General features: G+C 49.2%; 4 protein-coding genes across 4 annotated transcripts; 2 read left to right on the top strand and 2 right to left on the bottom strand.

Moving 5' to 3' along the window:
- Positions 1-187: 187 nt before the first annotated feature.
- Positions 188-401, top strand: GUITHDRAFT_69150 (hypothetical protein; the record flags this gene model as incomplete). The annotated part of the gene is made up of 2 exons (XM_005834760.1): positions 188-277; positions 327-401. Coding segments are annotated over 2 exons (165 nt in total), but the record flags the coding sequence as incomplete, so codon positions are not given.
- Positions 402-564: 163 nt separating this feature from the next.
- GUITHDRAFT_137213 (hypothetical protein) lies at positions 565-2,890 on the bottom strand (the record flags this gene model as incomplete). The annotated part of the gene is made up of 15 exons (XM_005834761.1): positions 565-623; positions 674-710; positions 821-902; positions 953-1,098; positions 1,143-1,211; positions 1,481-1,534; positions 1,653-1,686; positions 1,801-1,865; positions 1,895-2,113; positions 2,172-2,234; positions 2,420-2,471; positions 2,523-2,609; positions 2,659-2,714; positions 2,765-2,822; positions 2,865-2,890. The coding sequence occupies 15 exons, from the start codon at positions 2,888-2,890 to the stop codon at positions 565-567; spliced, it is 1,107 nt and encodes a 368-aa protein (XP_005834818.1).
- A 635-nt stretch (positions 2,891-3,525) lies between these two features.
- On the top strand, positions 3,526-6,014 carry GUITHDRAFT_106387 (hypothetical protein; the record flags this gene model as incomplete). The annotated part of the gene is made up of 15 exons (XM_005834762.1): positions 3,526-4,335; positions 4,381-4,481; positions 4,527-4,575; positions 4,625-4,634; positions 4,672-4,780; positions 4,830-4,893; positions 4,946-5,026; positions 5,078-5,128; positions 5,174-5,236; positions 5,283-5,317; positions 5,425-5,512; positions 5,558-5,645; positions 5,689-5,765; positions 5,815-5,868; positions 5,922-6,014. 15 exons carry the CDS (start codon positions 3,526-3,528, stop codon positions 6,012-6,014), a joined length of 1,773 nt encoding a protein of 590 aa, XP_005834819.1.
- Positions 5,933-21,742, bottom strand: GUITHDRAFT_159530 (hypothetical protein; the record flags this gene model as incomplete). The annotated part of the gene is made up of 15 exons (XM_005834763.1): positions 5,933-6,380; positions 6,436-6,756; positions 6,803-8,708; positions 8,761-9,008; positions 9,063-9,296; positions 9,360-15,259; positions 15,310-18,895; positions 18,960-19,036; positions 19,085-19,204; positions 19,253-19,414; positions 19,450-19,579; positions 19,629-19,800; positions 19,850-20,044; positions 20,093-20,147; positions 21,739-21,742. The coding sequence occupies 15 exons, from the start codon at positions 21,740-21,742 to the stop codon at positions 6,108-6,110; spliced, it is 13,383 nt and encodes a 4,460-aa protein (XP_005834820.1). The 3' UTR covers positions 5,933-6,107.
- Between the last annotated feature and the right edge of the window lie 23 nt (positions 21,743-21,765).

Genomic DNA, 21,765 nt, shown 5'->3' on the forward strand with positions numbered 1-21,765 from the left:
CAAGAGTTGGGATGGAGGGGCTGGCGGAGAGGAGAAATTTACTCACTCTCGTGATGTTCAGGCAAATATTGATAAGCTCGACAAGCAGAGTGCGAAAGAAGTGCAGTCATTCATAGAACAACAACATCAGATTCAGCAGGTACGCCCCATTCCAGACATGCACAACCGCTGACCTTGCGCGTGGAAGATTCAAGCGATTGTAGGAAAGATCACAGACATCTGCTGGGACAAGTGCGTATCGAAGCCGGGCAAGGAGCTCACCGATGCCGAGAAGAATGTGATCCCATTTTATTGGCACATCACGAGGATGTAACTCTGATCAACAGTGCATTGCGAACTGTTCGGAACGATTTTTGGATACGAGCATGTTTGTCGTGAATCGCATACAGGTTTTGTTTTAAGATCAAACTGCCGGCTGGATTTTTCTCCTGACTTTGATGCAGCAAAAGACGAATCCCAAGAAAGAGAAGTAAATCACATCCGACATGTGAAGAATTGAGAGATTGTTGTGTTATTGGACTTAGAATACATTCCTACGCCTGATCGTGACATTATCAATGTCCCTCACTCTCCCGAGCCCTTCAGATCGTTCTGCATCTTCTCCAAGTCCCGCAGACATTCGTCTGCCACAAGCTCTCAGTCCGACGCAATGCGGCTTGAGCAAGGGTGTCACCGTGCGGACGGTACAAGAAGTCGATGGGACGCCAAACCTGCATGGTGCCTCCACCCATGGCCTATCCTTACGCTAAGAGGAACGAGAGGAGGAACGGCAGACGGGAGTTGACGAGGATAAGGGAGGGAAAGGTTCAGAGAGAATTACCCATGCTGCGTCTTCCGAGACAGAAGCAAGTGTCCAGGGGATGACAGGGTTCCAGTGAAGGTCCTGTACGCTCCCTCTGTGTCTGCAAGACGGTCTGCTCACTCTCACCCTCTGGCTGTTCCACATGCTCACCCGCAGTGCTTGAAGATAACCTCCTTCGATTCCTGGGCCTCCCCCATGCTCTCGCTCTGCGCGCCCAGTTGGCTGATGTCCCAGATGCAGACGAAGCAGTCATCGCCCCCGCTTGCATAGTGAACAGTCGAGTCTGGTCGCCATCCCTGCAGCCTTGTGACCGAGAAAGTGAGCCGTCTACTGTCCTCACCACACGGAAAACAGGTTCTTGGTGCTGATGCAACTTGTGCAAAGGTTCTATACCTTCGCCGCCGCCGATCTGATGGGAATCAGGTGAGCACAAAGATCAAGGCAGTCAAGAATCACTTTGCGTCGGTCAACAACGAAAGTTGCTCCGCTTGCAGTCCCTACGACTAAGAGATTGAGATCCGATGGATTCCAATCTAGTTTGACGTAAATTTCTATACTAGTTCCTTGAGAATCTGAAATTACCAACACAGTGCAGGTCAACACATTCTCTCTGCAACGCCTCCGAAATCTATGTTCACAGCGAAATGAATCCAAAGAGCTTTCAACCGCATTTCAAACCTTCGAATTCGAGGCCCTCGCATCCCAAAATAACAATTTCTGGTCGTCTCCAACCTGTCAGAGCTCTTCACCGCCGAATTCATTTGAACATGAGCGAAGTACAGAACAAAACTCGGAGGATGACGAGGGATTGAAACAGACGTCCTCGACCGTAGCTTGGTGCCCTTCAAACCTGCCACGGGACTTCAACGCCTGCAAAAGCGCATCTTCTCATATCAAAGAGCTACTTTGAAAGGGGAGGAATCATCCCGTTGGCGTCTCTTCCTGGGCTGCAAAGAATTTCAACGAGACCATTGAATCAGAATCTTTGACTAGAATACGTGCTCTTTGGGTTGTTGTCCAACGACCACATAAGGATGATCCCATCACGATCTCCACTAAGGACCTGTACCGGATGAGGGAGAGGCGGCACACATGGCAGAACACCCGCGGCTCGATGACTGAAGAATCTAGAGCAAAGTTTGAGTCGCAGCTTCCTTCGCTATGGCCCGTTAAGGTCGCAACAGGGATGAAACTGAGAGAACGAATCAGATCGACATGTTCAACATCTCTTTCCACTTGCCTTTCAGGCGATGACAGATCCCATACATGAAGCTCATTCAGATCCGATTTGGTGAACAAAATGTTCAAATTCTGCAAATTGCAATGAGGTTGTCCAAGAGGAAACGAGCTAAATTGCCAAGTGTTGTACCTGCTCGCAAGTGTAAATCTTGTTCACTTCCGTACCATTAGGAGTTGGTATTCTTGTCAACACCTGCATACAGTCATCGGAAGGAAGTATGGTTGTGAGGAATCTGGTGAGACCGTCACAGAAGGTGAAGACAAAGTCTCTTCAAACTTGTCCTGTCACAGTTCTTGTTTCTCAGCAAATGACGAACGTGATTTGGGTTGTCTTGCCATTTTCATTGGATCTGTTGTCCTTGGCTTTGCAATCTTGACATTGGCGGATATGATTGTGTTGGGAGCAGCACCGCGCTCACAGTAGTACACACTGCAGCAAGTTCAAGCCTGTAGTGAAGAAAAAATTCACGGCTTTTTTCACCGCTGAATGATATGGTTCTGTTCTTCGCCCAAGCGATGCCCCCAGCGGATGCAAGAGGAAGGATGAGTCAGGTGATGATTGATGAGTCTACAACAAGATGTTATCGACGTGCTCGAGGAGAGACCAGCAGGATCACGTGTCATAGAGAAGTGGGGTGTGCTTCTTCCATTGCTGGTAGTTGTTTGACTGAACCTGGGCACTCACAAGTCAGCTCGGCATCCACCTGATCATCAGTCTCATACCGTGTCCTTGGATTCATCATTTTGGTCGTTGTCTTTAGACCCCATGATCAACCTCGTCCTGCATGCAGCCCATCGTCACCCTCAGTCCAACAGCGTGTACCACTTCCTTGCTCCTGCGCTGACCATGCTACCGCCCCGTCATCTTCAGAATATCTCCAAGTTTTCAACAAAGTCGATCTTCTATCCATCCTCTGAATCCTGTAGAGATCTTCCTAGTCAACCTAACTATCGTTCGCTCGCCAACCCAACGGATCCCCTTCCGTCCTGTGTCTCCTACACGCGTCACATCTCCCAATCCGCCCCCCTTCCCTGATCCACCCCTGCGTCTCTCTTGCTGCTCGGCTATCAACTTCGTTTCTTACTCTCCTCCTCTCACTTCATCCTCCCTCCCTTCCCCCCCCTTCCTCCTCTGCCTCGGATCCTCCACTTTCCACAAAAAATTCCCGCCATGCCGTCTCCTCGTGGGGATGAGGGCCATGTAATTTTCAGTCAATTGTGGACATTTTAGTCAAATTTGTGGGAGACATACAAGCGATGCAGGCAGGGGAGGAGGGCGCGAGAGGAGCGGGAGCGGGAGCGGGAGCGCGACAGTTGGAAGATGGCCGAGGAGGAGGAGTGGGAGAAGGAGATGATCATGGGATGAAGATGTGCAGGTAGAAATGGCTGGGTGGAACTGGAAGACATCCAAGAGAAGAGAAGGAATGTCAGTCTGTTGCGGCTCGTGATCGCCCCAGTGCATAAGGATCGCCCAAAGCAAGGCCATGAGGGGTCATCTACTTGCTATGATGCTGATGAGCGTCGCAACTTTGACCGACTCCTTCACTATGATGAGCTTCAAGCAGCATGTACACGAGGAGGTGAAGGTAGTTTCGTCGGGTTTGAGCTTCAGGCGATTGTGTCTGCGGACCATGAAGTCTGTTCGTTGCCCCATGAGAGGCATGCACATGAGCGTGAGCAATGACTTCAAAGGCGAGGGCGACAGAAAATCTAACACCGACATCAACCAAGTTGTGTCAGGAACAGACAAGATCCCACAAGGAGTGGAGCATAACCAGCAAGACAAGGGAAAAGCTGAGGGTCAATCATGGAAGCAATGGTCGGTCTTTGACAGAAAGTACGACCGTGAGATCATCAGCATGGCTATACCCAGCTACACAGCCGTTCTGCTGGATCCTATCACCACCCTCATCGACGTTTCCTTCATCGGGCGGCTTCCGGAAGCAGCGCTCAGCCTGGCGGGTGTCGGGATGTCAAACACGATCCTCAACTACTTTGGGTTCACTTTCTTCTTCATGGTCGTGACCACCACCACAACTCTCGCTCAAGTCCTGGCCAAGTCCTACAGTGCAGCTGACGCGCACGAACTCTCTAGTCAAGAGCCTCGCGCAAGCCTCGAGGAGGTTTCAGCTGAAGGCTCCAGAGTCATCGCCGGTTCGATCATCTTCGCGTCCATCCTCGGCCTCGCGTCTTCGAGCCTGGCATGGTACTTCGCTCCCAACCTCGTCGCGCTGGTGGGAGGAAGCAACAGTGCCGAGGCGTTTCCGTATGCAGTAGCATACATGAGGAGCAAGGTGAGAGAGGTGTGGATGTGCTACTTTCAGTGACGGTAAGGAAAGAGTTTGGGGATCCCAGCGACTATCATCTTCTTCTCCATCATCGGAGCTTATCGGGGATACAAAGATCTCACTACTCCTCTCGTCGGAAACGTCCTGAGCAGGTAGGACAACTCCAGCTGCCCTCATCTCACCTCTGACCGCACCAGCTTGTGTAAGGTGTGCATGGGATACATCTTCCTCTTCAAGATCGGGCTGGTATGCACCATCGCAAGGGCTCCTGTCTGTCTCTTATGCTTCTGCCTAGGGTGTGGCGGGTGCTGGGCTCGCGGACGCTCTCTCTCGATACTGCAGGCAAGCTGACGATGGAGGGAGACAACGACGTGACGAGTCTGGGCAGCTGTATAGCGTTGACGTTCCTCCTTGTCAAGCACGAGAGGCTGCGACTCAAAGACTTCTGCCGGTCAGATCGTCTCCTCACTTCCAACGTCAGACGCGCTCACGCATCGCAGGCTGCCTGAGAGAAGCTTGTTCCTCGACCTCTGCGCTCCCGGAGGGGCCTTGACGTTCAGGAAGGTCTGACCTCCTCGTTTCGCCTTCATCTCCTCCTCATTCACCAACCTCTCAGCTCGTCGAGCAATTCTCCTTCACCGCCACCACACGGATGGCCTCATCCTTCGGCTCTGCCGCTGTCGCAAGCTCGGAGATCGTTCGTCAGGTTCCCCTACTGGCTCGTTGGACCCTCTGAGCTACTGGGCAGTGTTGGTCCCTCCTTTCCGTGCTCTGGTGGCCCATGTCGGTCGCAGGCCAGGTGAGGATGCAGTGCAGGGAGGGAGGGGAGGCCTGACTAGAGCAGACGCTCGTGGCGACGTTGCTGGCTGAGTGGAATGCGACCAAGAAGATGTCGAAACTCGATCAGGTGCGATGAGGAGTGGGGGGGAGTCGAGAGTGCTCAGGGCAAACAGGCTCGGAAGGTCTCCATGAGGGTTATGGGCATCAGGTAAAGCCATCCCCTTCCACCTCCTCAATGTCACTCTACTCATCATTACCACTTGTTTGTTGCAAACTGACTTTCGCCCTCTCCTTCCCCTCCTTCTCCTCATGCAGCACGTCGCTCGGCATGACAGGAGCTGCTATCGTCATCCTAGGAAGCTCGTGGATTCCATCGGTGATGACAAGCAGCGAGATCGTTCAGGTGGAGCAATCGCACCAGCATCTCGCTAGTCTCACTCCACACCAGTCGTTCGCGTCACAGCAGCTTCCCTTGGTGGCCTGCATCATGCCCCTGTCGGCCTTGTGCGACGTCGTGGAGTCGATCTTCATCGCCGGTGAGGGACCGACAACTCGTGCGCAGGACTGACGCGCTTGCAGCCAAGTTCTATCAAATCGTGGTGAGGGGGATGATGTTCGGGGCGTGTGGACTTGCACTGGTCCTGCTGGCGGGCAAGGTGGGCGACCTGGAGCCGGATGCACTTTGATTGACCTGTTTGCGGGCAGAACTTGCAGCTGGGAATGACCACCGTGTGGCTGGGCATATTCACCCTCTACCTCGTACGCTCATTCCTCCCTTCGTCCGCACATGCGCGTGTGACGTCTGGTCGCAGGTTCGAACCCTCTGGTCGATTCACAACTTTAATCAACGAGACTCACCCATTCCGCCTGTCCAGCCCTGGACAAGTGCCAAGTACGGGAGTTAGCAGTATCAGGCACTTGTTCTTCAACAAACATACACTAGCGCTAGTGTACGTGAGCCAGATGCATCTGGCTCGATCTAAGACTGTGACTTGTGCTTAGTCTATCTGCAACAGGATCCCAACTCCTGCCAGCACCCACTTGTAACAGTAGATGCCGTAGAGGGTCACCACAGTAGGCTCGGAGGTCTTGAGCTGAGAGAAGAACACGTAGGAACCGGGCGGGTTGCCTCCGCCTCGTTGCGAGACGTAGTACACCGGGCAGTCGTAGTACCCCGTCATTCTCCTCTCCTTGGTCGGGATGGCCTTGAGGTGGATGACTGGCATTGGGGGGGCGAGCTCTCGTAGAATAGAGTCTCGCAGCTCGTCGGCCTGCACAAGGATAAGTCAGGAAAGTCATCTCCCTCGCAGCATGCTCCAGCTCTACCTCACGATCCCATCTAGCGCCCTCGATGAAGAGGCCATGGATGTAGGCGCCCTCCTCCGGCTGCCCCTCCGGCTGCTCCCACTCCATCTTAGTGATGTCCGTGAACGTTTCCACGTCATCAAGAGGCCACTGGTGCGCTCTCGCTGTCGTCTGCATGACGGCAGTCACGAACGCCATCGGGTTGAACGTCCCCGACAGCCAGACGGAGGGAGGCATCTTCAGCGAGTCAGCCCAGTCTGCGAACTGCTTGATCCTATCCAGCACGTCCTGGAACCAGACAGGCAGCGACTTCAAGGTCCTCCATGCATCCTTCTCCCACGTCTGCAGAGCGAGTCAGAGGTCAAACAAGAGTGTTCACAGGCCTCACCGATGGGATCTGATCCATGAACATCGACGTCATCTGCTTGTCCATCATGTCGGAGATGTTCAGGGCTCCCTGCAGCCCCAGCTGCAGGTCGATCAGCGACTTGCGCATGGTGCCGAGTAGGATGTTCATTCGCTCGCATTCCTGGAGCAGCAGCACAAGGTAAGGGGTGAGATTCTCGGGGGGTCCGATCCTGGTCTTGATGTCGAAGATGTTGAAGTCCTCAGGAAGTCTCCCGAGGAAGTCTGTCACCTGCTTTGCAATGACATCTTCTTTCGAGGCCCCTCCTCCTCCCCCTCCTCCTCCTCCAAGCTCCATTAACTGCTTGAACAAGTTGAAGCACTCGTTGTTCAGGTACGAGATGTCCGCGTTGGGGTGCAGCCCGAAGGCGACGGGGGTCTCAGGTGGAAGGTTCCAGTCGATGTGATTCAGGTACTCCTCGTAGTTGCCCTTCAGCTTGGACTTGAACCCTGGGAAGAGCTCGTGCCCCTCCTGGTAGATCTGAGGGATCACGAGGGTCTCGAGGTAGGTCACGTTGGTACGTCGGTCCCACTTGTCAGTGATGTGTCCTCCGTACATGATTTCTCCGAAGATGTACTTCAGGTCCGCGTACGGGACCTCTTCGTTCGCTCGTGACCCTGTCCTTGCATTCAACATATTCACCGCAACCTGAGCACATTGCGCCAGGTCGCCCATGGTGAAACCGTAGATGTTGCTGCAGCTCCAACCGATGAAGCCGAACTTTCGACGGCCGTTGATGAGGGCATGGAAGCAACAGAGGGCTAGCAGCACAGGCTTGAAGTCCTCCTTCCTGTGACACGTGTCTATAAAGTTCTGGTCGAATGCCTGCCAGGCCCTTAGCAGGTTTGCGCGGAGGGACTGAGCTGGCTGGTTCGACACCTTGATGGAGTTCTGCAGGATCGCTTCAGGAATGGTCTGCTGCCAGGGCAGAGGAGGAGGTTCCGACGACAAGAAGCATCGGAAGTCAGGGTGAGTCCCCTCTTGTGAGGCCTCGAGCTTTCTCTCGAGGACCTTGACCCACAAGGACATGAGGTGGATGTTCTGAAGGAACACCCATCCTCCCTCCTTCATGCACCTGTCCAGCGCTTGCTCTGCCACTGGCTCCTGGCCCTGACCCATGGAGATGTTGATGAACATTCCATTCTCCACGGAGAAGCCCTTCTTCTTCAGCAGAGGGTCAAGATCCGCCACTACGTCCGCTCCTGGAAAGAGGTAAAAGAAGGCTGCGGTCTGCGGGGCCGTCTCGCGGTAGATTGAGAAAATGTTGAATGCCTCCTCATCAATGAACATCTTCCCGAACCTCTGAATGATGAGAGTCCGCAGGGAAGCCGTCAGACGATCCGGACGCAGAGCTCGCAATATGCAGAGCTTCTGGAATTCTGCGTAGTTGCCGTACTCCCCAGGAGGTGGCTTCAACTCTGGCTGCTCCAGCTTCACCCACTCTTCCCACTGCTTGGCACCGGACTCGATGTCCTGTGTGATCTTTTGGAAGGCTGGTATCTCTGCAAGCCCACAGACCGATTGCCAGGCATTCTCGTTGATGAAAGCAGAGACCTCGGCACTCATTAGAGGTGCGTTCATGTTCTTCGTCCCTTTCAACATGTACTGCACTTCATCCGGATTGAGCTCGCCCTTGTGCTCATTGGAGACATGAATTTCAGGGTTTCTCTGCAAGATCTTCAAGAAGATGCTGGTAACGAACAAGAGCTTGTGCTCGTCAAATAGCCCTCTCCTTGTGAAATTGTAAATACCATACGAGATCGAATACGTCAACTCTCTCAATCTGTTGGAGAGGTCGATGTTTTCATTTGTTTGTATCTCCCCATTCTCCAATTTTCCTTTCAGCCCAGCTTTGATCATCATTGCAGCAACACGGAACCTCTTGAACCTGAAGTCAAGTGTCAATGACAACCACACCAGGGGAAGTCTCCAACACTCACGGGTTGTTTCCTTTGGTGCATTGTATCAACTTTTGGACGTGCATGGAATCGCCCACGTACTTCTTGCCTGCCGAGTCGATGGATTTGAGGAACACAGCAGTAAAGGCTGCAAGGGAGTAGTGATAGAAGCTGTGCACTTTGAACATTTCTCCCAGAGCGAAGAAGAGCAGAGCTCCTCTGTTCGCCACACCTCTGTAATCCTCACGAGCTTGATTAATGGTAATCTCTGTCTCCTTGGCGATTGCAACCTATCACATGAAGCATCAGCGCTCTTCGTGCAACAACTTCTCATGGCAATTTACCTTCTCGTTGATCTCGATCGAAGTCTTCTTCGCGTCCTCCAGGGACTCGATCAGGGCGACATCTTCAGTGATGTCTCCTTGAGCTTCGGCCAGCTTTCTCAACAGATCGTCTTCAAGCTGCTTCAGCCTCACGGTGAATTCATTCTGCTGTTTTATCAAGGTCGTTTTCTCTTCTTCAAGATCTGGCCTTTCTTTGGTAACAACTTTCGCCAGCAGCTGATCCTCCAAACCATCCTAAAGAAACAAGTCAAGCGGGTATTGTAACAGGATCACTGAAGAAAACGGCGGTTGACTCACCTCGGTGACCATAAAATTAATCAGAGTGCACTCCGCCTGAACTTCAGGGGGGTAATGCGGGTTGGCAAGTTTGGTATGTAGAATGAGCTTGAAGTTGTCGTTATATTCGACGTCCTTGTCCCCGAGCTTCACAAAAAAGTTTCTTCCCTTCTTGGTCTTCTGACGTCCAATGACTGGGCCAATCACCGCATCGAGCGATTCTTGAAGGTTTTCAATCATCACTGACCAACCAGACTCCAAGGCTCTTTCCATCGTCTCCAGGAGTTTCTTTGTACCCAGCCTGGTGACCTGCAAGTTGTTCTTGCTCTCCTTCTCTCGCACCCATACAATCCCTTGCAGCTGGGGGTCGATCATGAGCGGCCAGCGTTCGGCGTAGGTGGTGATTGCGCCATTTTCAATCGAAACTCGATCGGACGGCAGGCCCTCACTGTTCCAGCGCGCTACTTGAGCAGGGTCTGTAAGGATCGACATGGGATCGGGGTTGCCGGACAGCGGGACGTTGTTCTGCTTGAGGTAGGGAAGCATAACGTCGTTGATCAGTTTGTTCCTGAACAGCTTGTTGAAGCATCCTACGTACGAGACGAAAGCAGACGCTATCAAGACATCACCAGGTAGCAGCTCAGCATCAGCCTTCATCTGTTGGACATTGATTGCCCATCGCTCCTGCTCTGAGCCGAGGGCAGCCATCAGGCGCTGAGCCAGACCGAGCTTGTTCTGGAGGCGCTCGCCCTCTGCAACCACAGCGTTCTTCTCGGCTACAACCTTGTCATACTCTTGGATCAAGACCGCGAGCTTGGCCTCGAGATCAGCCACATGCGCGTTGACCTCAGCCAGCTTCGTGTTTGCTGCCTCCAGCTCGTCTTGTGCTTGTTTCAAAGCTTGACGCTTCGGTTCGACAGTCACAACAATGTCGTAATAAACGACAATGTTGAGAAGAAACTCGCAAAGACCTGCTGCAGCATTTGACTTTTTCTTCATGATTTCAGTGTCCTTCACATGCTCGTAAGCCAAATATGGCCTTGCTGCTTCAACAAACTTTGCCTGCATCTGGGAATTGTCGATGACTTGCTTCAATCCTTTCAAGTCTTCGATAAACTTGTTGACATCCTTCATCATATTCTTTGCTGCGTTCCAATCTCTGTTCTTGGGCCCCTCTCCTCGAATAGCCAAGATTGCAGCAGTGACATCGTCTACACCTGGAGGTGGTTTTCCCATACTCTTCAACTCTCCGAGATCCTTTTTGTTGAGGGTATCGAGCGCAGCTTCAGCCTTCTCGACTGCGGGAATAGCAGCAGCGAGGTCTCTCTCACAATCTTCTTGCATGATCGATGCGTTGTTTGCAATCACAGCAGTCTTGGCTGCCTCCTCTTGCGCCGCAGCCGCAGCTTCTTCAACCTTGGCTTTCTCTCCTCCGACTACTTCCGCAACTTCGTCAGCTTTCACCTTAGCTGCTTCTACTTCAACAGACTTCACTTTCACTTGCTCAACGAGAATGGCAACATCAGAGGCAGTATGTTCCAATTTGTCGAGACCATTGCTTAAACGCAATATGTTTGCTTCCAAATCTGATCTTTTCTTGGCCAACATGTTCTTGTATAGATATATCAGCTCTAGGAATGACTTTGGTGTGGTGTAGTTGTATCGTTTCTCCTGCGCTAGATACTCTTCTGAGGCTTCATTGACTCGACCGAAGGAGAATGGCATAAATTTGGTGATGACTTCTTTGGTTTCTGGTTTTCCGAGGTCGTTGTCATGAAGGAATCTCTTGGCGACATCGAACAAGGCAGTCTCGGGCCATGGCTGGAACCAATCGATGACAGTCGAGTTGATCAGAGAAGGGAAGCGCGAAGCTCGCCTTCTGAAAGCGTCTCCAACAGGAGAGAAGCAGAGGCACACGTGCAAGTTCTTCTTCACTTTGGCGATGAAGAACTCAAACATAGGATCCTTCGCATCGGGGACACCCTCTCCTTTCCCTTCATTTCGAATCGTGTTGTAAATGGTGTCAACCTCGTCGGGTGCGAACAAACCAGGAATCTTTCCAGATGACAACATCTCGTTCAAATACACAAGGAATCTCTCATCAGCAATCTGTGAATCCAAGAACATGAAGACTATCTGCTCTCCTTTCAGTCCTGCCTTGAAGTACATCTGCTTGATATCTTCCTTCAAATCACCCATTCCATACGTCCCAGAGATGGCGATTTGAACCACAGAGCAGTTGCAAATGAACGCAGAAAGCCTGCAAAGAGATTGCTTACCCGACCCTCCAACTCCGACCATCAATCCATGTCCGTTCTGAAGGATTCTGCATATTCTGCACACATGCTTCATTGCATCTTCGAACAGAACGAGATTCATGGCGGCATTCGTCTCATTGTAAGAGTTCAAAGCCATGTTGAGGATGTGGCTGAGTGAATCCATGCTTTCAGCTTTGTTGTAGCTCTTCTCATCAAGATCCTTCCAACAGTGACAGAAGATCAGAGGGGTTGGGAATACGATGCTTTGATCCAAATCCTTAAAGTATTTCTTGCCGACATCCTTGGCAATCTTTTGAAAGTCGTCCAAATGCTTGGTGGATACAAGCCTGTCCCCGTAAGTCCTTTCACACTCGTGTATGAACAAAGAAGCGAATTTCGCTTGCTCAGAGAAGTATGCAGGCTCGGACATGAGCATGCCTTTGAAGATCGAGGCAAGATGCCTGATCGAGAACTCATAGTGAAAGTTAATGGCAGTCTTGCGAAAGGTGTTGGCGACTTTGTTATGCAATTCAAGTGCTGCCTGGATAAGTTTATGTGCAAATTGTTCATCATTGAGAGCGTCCCCGAAGTTCTTCAAGTGTCCCTTCAAAAAGGTTGAGAAGATAGTCATCAGGGCTTCTGAGCCGGGGAACCCTATCGCGAAGATCATGAAATGACGCTGCAGTCGAGGGTTCACCACGAAGGATCCACACGTTGGATTCATAGCACACAAGAATTGAACATTCTGAATGACTCTCAGCTGCAGCTTCGCCATATCATACCAGTGCTGGTAATCCATGTACTGACGGAGCAGCGAGATGGGATACTGAGTTTCATATGGATCAAGCTGGGGCATATTCAAATCATCCACAAAGTAGACCAAGCGCATGCTTCCCGGGGGACCATAGTTTCTTCCAGCCTTCTTCTCGAGCGGGGCTTCAAGCATAGACCGGAAGCCACTACCATCAGTGTAGTAGTTGAAGTTCATAGTGAGAGACATGAAGTCTTCGCTGAGGCTTCTCAGTTTGCCGTTGATCATGGCGGTCTTGCCAGCACCAGCAAGCCCGATCAACAGAGCAGGATATCTGAGCTCAACATGCAGATCGAGGAAGAAGGTTATCGACTGAGTCTCGCCAGTGGGTACAGTCACAGAGTCCATCGGTACGCTCGATTCGTACACGATTTGTGGCACTACCTGCGCCCATGGGGTGAACTTACTGGTGGCCTTGTCCACAAAAAAGTCATAGATCATCCCCTTTGTTGGCAGTTTCACTCGAGTCCATTTCGATTTCCACCAGTTGCTGAAATTTTTTCGCATGTCTATTCCGTCTGTGATTGTGAAACCAGCCCCGAAGGCCCATATTGCAGCGAAGACAAAGTATGTTTCAATGACGGTAGCCTCGTTCGCCATGTCTTTGGGAACATTCTCACTGGTCAGCAGACCGTCCAAGACCCTTGTCAATGACTGAACCATATTAAAATCTAAACAGTTGAAATCGGGAAGCATATGACGAAACTCTTTCTTGATTGCAAAGAGAGTGTCAGGAACATAAGTAGAAAATAGCTCCAACAAGAGGCTTTTCCTTTCAGGAGAGTCGTCTTCTCGTTTCATCACCCATGTTTGTATAAAATTGTACCACTGCTTCGTTTCTGTGATATATAGAACCCCGGCTCTTGATGATGTTGCTGGAGTAGCATATTTGAGATCCCTCAATTCAAAAATCAATCGCATATGAGGCTTCATGACTATTCTTTCATTAGATGCAAGTGTCAACAGCTTGTTGTCATCCATCACAGAATTCATCGATTCGATCCAGTTGGCATCCAAATCTCCATCCAAGATAATCCATTTTGGATCAGTTCCGGGAGCGTTGGCAGCTTCTCTCAAGAGCATGGAAAATATTCCATCCTTCCATTCTCGAGTCGTCAAATTAATATATCCATAGAACTCGGTCGTTTGGATAGCCTTTGGATCTAAATCTTTGATTGTTGTCTTCAATCCGCGTTTACCATTCGCAGCACCCAATATTTTCCAACAGGTTGATTTTCCTGTTCCTGAAGTTCCCATGATGAATACGCAATGTCGCACAGCCAACAACTCAGACAGTTGAACAGTCTTCAAAACGGCATTTTCCTCTGGCTGATATCCAACATCTACAAAGCATTCTTCGATCTTCTTTTCGAGATCCCAATCGCGCTGCCGAGGAACATCTTCTCCTGGGAACAAGTCCCCCAACAATCCCATGAAAATGATCAAATCGTCACCAACAATCTTGGGAAGATTGAAGTCTCTCAGAGATCGGAACAACAAAGTGATTTCTGACTTCTCTGGCTCATTACGTTTGAAGTCGCCGGCCACTCTCAAAACACTCTTGATAGCACGTAGACCCCAATCATAATGCATAGCCTTAGACAAGAGATCCTTGCAAAGGGTGTAAAGATTTATGAATTTCACCGCAAGAAGCTTTGCTTGCGTGAACCCCTCTGCCATTAGCATGTTTTCGGCGATCAAAGCAAAATCTGGGACAACAACAGTAACTGGACGAAACAAAGCCTTCAGCGACTCTGGTAAAGGTGTCCTTCCAAGATACCCAGGATTCATCGTGATGTAGGCACCACACGTGGGGTCAAGTTTCAGTTCAGCTCCTTCAAGCACAAAGGTCTTTCTTTGGGCTACGATTGCATCCAGGACACTCTTATATTGTGTAGAACAGACCGATAAAACTTCTGCAATGAGGCGGTTGAATTCATCGAAGCAACCCCAGGCACCTGATGCACCAAGACCTTTCCAGATGTCTCCCATTGATTTGTAGTCCATCTCTGGAGCGCAATTGAACACATAAATACACTTTGCAAGCATTGCACCCAGATCTTTCGTTGTTTCCGTCTTTCCTGTTCCTGCGGGTCCAGCGGGAGCACATCCCATGCAAAGTTTCAAAGCTTGAGTAGCAGTGACGTAAATTCTATCAGTCAGTGGCGTAATTACCAGCCTGGCTCCATTCCCGATATATTCATATCCGTACTTGAATTCTGCATCAACGATTAAAACGAAACAATCCCCTTCACTTTCTCTCCATTCAAAGCGAAGCTGGGACTGCCATTCAAAATGATTTATATCTGTCACATTGAAGTTGACAAGCTTCAAGATAATATCTCTTGAATGTGCGTCTAGCGTAATCAGACACATGGTTTTCATTCGGTCCGCTTTGCTCAAGTCCGTTCGAACCAAATCGATCAACGAAGTAAGGCCCTCAATTTTGGAATCTGCCATTTCTTTCATTGCATTTGGGTTTGTGGAAAGATTATGGAAAGTTTCTCTCATTTTAGTCGTGAAATCTAAAAGACTCACTGTCAAAATGATTTGATTGGGAACAGACTTCAACCATTCTCCAACAGAAGATTTAGTGGCAAATGATTGCAAGCTCTGGAACATAATGTCACGCAAGCTTTCGGTGAGTCTGTTCTGAATGTCCTGTAGGTAATACTCAACCCTTCCTTCGACTTTCAGAGGTTTTGTGAACTCGATATGCTCTATTCCAACACAAGACTCCAACCCTGTGGCTGATGGTCTATCTTGCGGACTGGGACCTGGGTTGAGGTCGAGGTGATCCACAGCAGCGATGATCTTCGGCATGTGAAAATTCACTTTGTCCGGTTGATTTCCTGTGCAGAATCAGTCAGTTCAAACAATCAGTTGCCCTTCAAAGATATACCATTTGACAAAATATCAAGCAAATCAGAGGTTGACACAAAGTAAAATCTTGGAAATATTCTCCTCTTCTGTTCAAGATAATTTGCAAGGGATTTCTCGCAAAGCTCTAGTTTGTATTGCGTCTCCTCCAACAACTTCAGCACTCCATCAACCGTGCATGCTTTAGCAGCAAGCTTGATTTGAGAAAAATCCGCGAGAACCTTCCTTACATCTTTATCAATTCCAGCAAACCTTTCCGTGTCCTCAGGAAGTTCCTTTTTGACTTCATCTGACCCAATGAAAAGCGTTTCGAGATAAGCCCAGGTCCTTTGAATTTCATTCATGATAGAAACCACATCTGAGACTGCTGACAGTGTCTTCTGCCAGCTTGACACAGTCTGTACTTGAGCACCCTGGCAGATTTCTTCATCTTCGAAAGTAGAGAGATAGCGAGACCCCATCATATTTTGAATTTGCAGTTGATGATCTTCGAGGGTCTCAAAATCTTCCTCTGACAACTTTATCAGCTGCACATCAGTGTCCTTGTGCTGGATGAAATTGAACTCAAGCCCAATCCATGTACTACCGATTTTCTTCAGAGCCTGCTCCATCTTTTCCTCCTTTTGAGCTCTGTTTACAATCTCTCCTACATCATCTTCAAACTTATGCAATTCAAGTCGTAACAAATCATCCAGCTTGAATGCATCGTCAATGACAAATTTGACGCCTGTCAAATCCATGAGCATTTTCCAATGTCTGTCCCGCATGCTAGGATGTCTCAAATCTGACACGAGGGGGATTGTAGAAAGAAAGTTCTTCACATTCTGTTCACAGACTACGAAACAATCAGTTTGCTTCACAAATTTGTCTTGTGATCTCAGCTGTTTAAAAAGTCCTTTTGCTCGTTCTTCCATCGACTCACAATCGATGTCGTTCCAAAGGGTGGTCTTCCACTGGCCAACCTGATATTCAATCATATCCACCATATGCCACATTTGCACAATTTGCTGCAGCTCAGAATGACATTGGTCTTGCAGTGCTCTGGTTGGCTCCATCAATTCAGGGAATTCGAAGATCCTCGCAAAGTTTGAAAGATCGGCAAATTCATCTTCGAGCTTCAACAACTCACTCCTTGTCCGAAAGATGTCTTGATATGCCTGTCCGACACCAGTCTTGAATTCAAACAATGGCTTCTTTCGGAATTCATATTGGTATGTTTTGACTTTGCTTTCGAAATTCTGAATGTTGTTCTTAATCTTCAAGGCCTCGCGTTCTTGAACTTTTTTGCCGAGTTCTTTTGCAATCGGAGCTTGCTTTTTCAGATGTCCCCAGTGTTCGACCACTTCAGTCATTTGAGCTTCACTCTTCTCAACATTGATTCCGTTCTTTGAAATTAGGCCGATTGCATCCTTCAGGACATCAAGCTGAAGCTCAATGTTGGGTTCTTCTTGTTTATACTCAAAGATTCTCCCATTCACCTTCAAAAGCAGATCTCTCTGCTTATCTTCTGTTTCTCCAGCATTTGGATCGACATTCAAGTCTGCAAGAGCTGATCTTTCCCAGTTGAAAAGCCTTTCAAGTTCCTCAACAACTCTTGTCGACATCTTTGCGAAGAAGTTGGACTGCTCTGCGATTCTTCCAAATTCTAACACACGGACATCCTCCAGGTCCTTCTTGCCACTGACGGAAAACAATCGTTTTTGGACGAAGGTAGATATGGGCTTCAATGGTGCCATCGAACCATCTGACGAATAAATGCACGTCCACTCTTGCGTGTCAGGGTCGAACTGGTACATGTCATCCAGCATCTTGCCTTGTCTGTCGTAACCACCGTAGACAACGATCTTTCCATCGAGGACACTAATGATAAAGTCTGATCTAGGCTTCGGGACATCTCCAGAAACTTCACAATTCTCCCACAATATTTGGTCTCCTTTTTCGAAATTCTTGGGATTGTTTCCTTTGATTGTACCGATAGACATGATGTTCGTGAACATGTTCGTACCATCATCGTGACTTGCGTCACCACCGAACAAGTAGACCTTTCCCTCGAGAAAAGCAATTCCACTTCCAAGACGTTTGCCTGGTGCTGTCAAAGGAAGATTCATATCCTCCTCAGTCGCTTCGGCTTCACCCTCTTCTGGCTCAGCTTCTTCATTTTCTGATTTTGGTGGTTCTTGACCCGTAGGCTCATTCGCATCAGCTTCTGTCTTGGAGTCCTTTGCGTTCGTGTCGTGAGCGTTCTCTGCTCCCGTTTCCGACTGGTTGTTCGTTGTTGCATCTTCACTTGTTGGTTCTTGGGAGGAGCTGATCCTCTCAATTCCTGAGTTGGAAGATTTGCCAATATGAAGCCAATCCATCTTGTTGATGTTCTGTGCTGATAAGATACGGAGGTCATCATTCCTGTTACCTTCTTTGTCAACACCGCCAAACACAAGCACTTTCTTCCCAAGAGGGATTAAACATGCAGAATGCTTTGCAGTAATTCCTGGCTTGTCGCCGGCAATGTCTGTAGAAGGAGCCCATTTCCAAGTCCCTTTTTCACATACCAGGACATGGACTGAGTTGAAGTCAGCAGGAGGCTGAGTCTCAGGATCGGCGTCCTCGGGTGCAGGTTTTTGCCCTCCGAAAACAAGCATTTTCTCGTTGTCTAGAGTAGTGAAGGAATGAAACATACGGTCATCAGGAGCTTTCCCTTCGATTTCGGGAATTTCCCACTTGAGTTGCTCCGAATCAAAGATATTCACCGATGAGCTTCCGCCATAGTAAACAATCTTTTTCATCAGCGTGGTAGCTTGCATGCCCTGACTGTATCTTGGCGGTTGACCTTGCACTTTACACTTGACCCATGGATTCTCGAAATATGACTTCCAAGGAGATCCTCGGATAGGAATGATACTTCCTTGTACAGGATCATCGTAGGCTACTTCTATTTCGACTCCTCCCTGTCCTGGTGGGATATAAGAGACGTCGTATGTGCCATCCTTGTTATCAACCAGCTTTGTCTTGAGTTTGATCTCTCCATATCTTACTTTGACCTTCCAATACTCCGCCTCTCCACCAGATGATCGATTTCGACCAGTGGTGTCCTTGGCTTGTATCTTGAAGACAGCAGGGAAGCCCCACATTCCTCCCTTATCAAAGATGCCAGGACCATATGCAATACACTTCTGTGGTTTCGTGTTGACGTAGTATGTCCATTTCACGCGGTTGACAGTGAATCCTTCTCCACCAATTGAAACTCTGACGAAGACTTCTCCTGGTCCGAATTTGCTCCAGTCTGGCGATAAGCATCGAAGCTGTGTAGGAGATATGAATTCAGTCTTTTCAGAAATTTCTTCATTTCTCCCATCCGTGAATTTGATCGTGATCTTTCCCTTGGAGAAATCAAGTCCATGTACGATCACCTCTGTTTTTCCTGTGATAGGACCTTCATCTGGTTCTAAACGTTGAACCGCGTATGGGGGGCCAACAATTCCGGAAACGTCAAGTGTAAAGAAGTCGTCAAGCCAATCATTGGACCACCCTCCGAACATAAGAATCTTAGCCGTCTTTGGGTCAAAGGCCCAAGCTGCATCCTCTCTAGCATTCGGACCAACTCCTTGCACCTGTGATTACGTGTATTAGCTGGGTCATGATCTTGTACCCGGTAACTTGAAATAAAGAGCTTACCACTCCTTGCGAGGACAACCATGTCATTGACTTGCAGTCTAAAACATCAACCTTCGATCGATAAGACCAATCAGTCCCTGAAACAACATCATTCAGTCTGATTTTCGACATGTTTTGGGGCTCACGATTTTTTTCATGTGAAGTTTGACCTCCGAAAACGAACAGGTAGTAGCTTGGTACTGATTGCACTCCTTCAGCAAGATGGCTGCATAAGCGTGTAGGAGCGGTCGGATTTGCGAGGTTTCCTGAAAAGATGTATTTGAGTTTACCTCACAAACAAAGTACATGCATACGTATTTGAGTCCAAGTAAACGTTGCCGTGCAGAAAATGTGAGTATCATCAAAGTACTGATTCGAGTCTCTCCCTCCAGTGACAATCAGGAATGTCTTTTCAATCACATTCGTGGTATGATTGCATCTTGGTGAGGGCAGACTGCCTTCAGTTTTGATGCCACCTGCAGGTGGTTTAGAATCAATCTTGGTTTGATACGATGAAAACCTTCTCGTTCTACAGAGATTCCATTCTCCTCTCCTAGCCAAGTCCTTGTCTCGATATCAAAAATGTGCATATCGTTGAAATGCTGTCTCCTCTCTCCATGACCACCATACCCCCCAAACACCTATCGAAGGATTTAGGAATATATTTTCATGAACAAAGCAAAACTTCACGTATATTCGTTTGTTGCAAAGGGATGCAGTATGGTACGACCTTGGGCTTGGAGGAATTCCATTCGATGAGACATCAGACCAAATTGGTGTTTCAGGTTCCAGATCAAGTATGAAGCTATCATTCAATCTACATTTTTCTCCAATTCCACCGAAAACGAAGAGTTCGGTATCACTTGGTTTGGAAATCATGAGTTCCATTACACAGCGATGGTAAAAGGTACCTGATGGTGTTACCCGTATGTCTCCATCGTGGTGGAGGGATGCTTCGATCCTCAGGGTCTAACTTCAACCACTTGTACTCATTCGATGACAATTCAATGCAATAAGCTTCATTGAGTATCGTTGGCTTATCATCCTGCTCTGTGCAGCCTCCAAAAACGATTGCTCGCCGACCAACGATATTCAGAGAGTGGCCGCTGATCAGCACATCTCAGTATTCTCTGGTGGGATCGCACTCAACTTACCTCCTCCCTGTGGGTCGTTCGCCTGACTGTTCAGGGGCCTCCCACAGACAGGTTCCTTGCTCCTGTGGAAGAGATACAGCAGGTCAAGATTAGGTTCAATGCGGAATAGAATGAACTCACGCAAACCATGGAAGCTTGTTAATCAGTCGAGATGAACCAGATCATATCTGTACAGAGAAATTTCATTCACCCTACTTCGCCAACAATGGACAAAATGTTGAAGTACTTGTGCTATCTAAGCTCTACAGCTCGCCTTCTACAGAGATTCAAGGCATTTCCCTCATTTGCAATTAGGGTTACACCGGCACAGTTACTTTTCCATCTTGTCTGCTAACAGCAACCCACCTGTTTTTCATCTTACCCATTACCATGGTTTCAAACCTACAGCTTGAAGGGCAATCTGATCTCTATGCATCACAATCGCTTGCAAGACATCAGCAAATTCTGTCTAACCTCAATCCTGTGCATTGTTGACATCTATCTCTTGCTCGCATCTCCCTTTTTCATCTTCCCGCGCATGTCTCGTTTGCATTGCGGACTCCTTCTGCCTCGGCGGTTGGGCACTACCCCTACCCTATTTCAAAACAAGTGCTCATAACCTACCCTCGAGCGGGTTCCACCACTCCGACACTCCACCCACCCTCTGCTTTGCTCAGAAAGGCTGACGATCGGACCACCAGCATTCATTCACCCCCACCCCTCTGAAACTTTGCAACTCATACCCTACCCCCTTCGGGTCCCTCAACGGGACAAGTAGGCCCGGGACTACATTCATTAGGCTGCCCCCGGCGGCGGCCCGGCGGCGAGTCCCGGCTGAGTCCTGGGCCGCATGCCAGGGCCGGCCGGGCCGGTTTAGTCTGTTTACCGGGAGTCGACTATCAAATAAAAAGAAGTTGAAAGTGACACCGTCGGATTCAGCACGATTGCCATCATACTCTCACTGAGGCTCCTGGCACACGGCCGGGCCCATAACACTTGCCCCGGGGCTGCCTTTGACGCCGGGAGGCACAAGTTTGAAAGTTTGTTCAACTTGTTAGAGTTGTACTATGCCAAAGTCACGCAGATATCACATCGACCCGGCTTAGTTGTAACAACACAGTTTTTGCTCAAGACCGAGTTTAATGCACACAAAACCAGAATTGAGGAGCACATGAGAGATCAGAGACTGTATGCTAGGATGTAAAACCCAAGCATCCAGACATGAGAGGACCTTACTGAGAAAGACGGCTAGGAAAGCGTTTTTGTCACTCGGCGCTATCTGACTGGCACTGCTGGCATACGATCCATCAGCCTTCGGGAGTCCGGGCTCTGTGCCGCCGCCATACGGAGCCTAGTATACCGTACACTCCGACTCAGTGACTCGCTGCCACCGTCACCGCCGATCGGATCATGTCACTGAGTCATGAACTTCATCCGCTGATCGCCCGCCGGGCCGCGGGCCCGCCGGGACAGGTGCTTGAAGTCCTGACCTTATATCCCCCCACCCCACCCATCTATTCCAGTAAGGAAAATTTCGTATTTCAGTACCCCCCCTTTCTAATACTTTATTTGGAATTCCTGGGGTGGGTATTGATTTCCCTTCACCCTTTGTTTCGGATGCCTGGCTTACACTACCCCCTCAAATTCTATCACGTACCCCACCCCACCCATCGTAGCTTGTTGTACACCCCAAC

This window comes from Guillardia theta, assembly GCF_000315625.1.
Source record: "Guillardia theta CCMP2712 unplaced genomic scaffold GUITHscaffold_24, whole genome shotgun sequence".
NCBI classification, from domain to species: domain Eukaryota; class Cryptophyceae; order Pyrenomonadales; family Geminigeraceae; genus Guillardia; species Guillardia theta.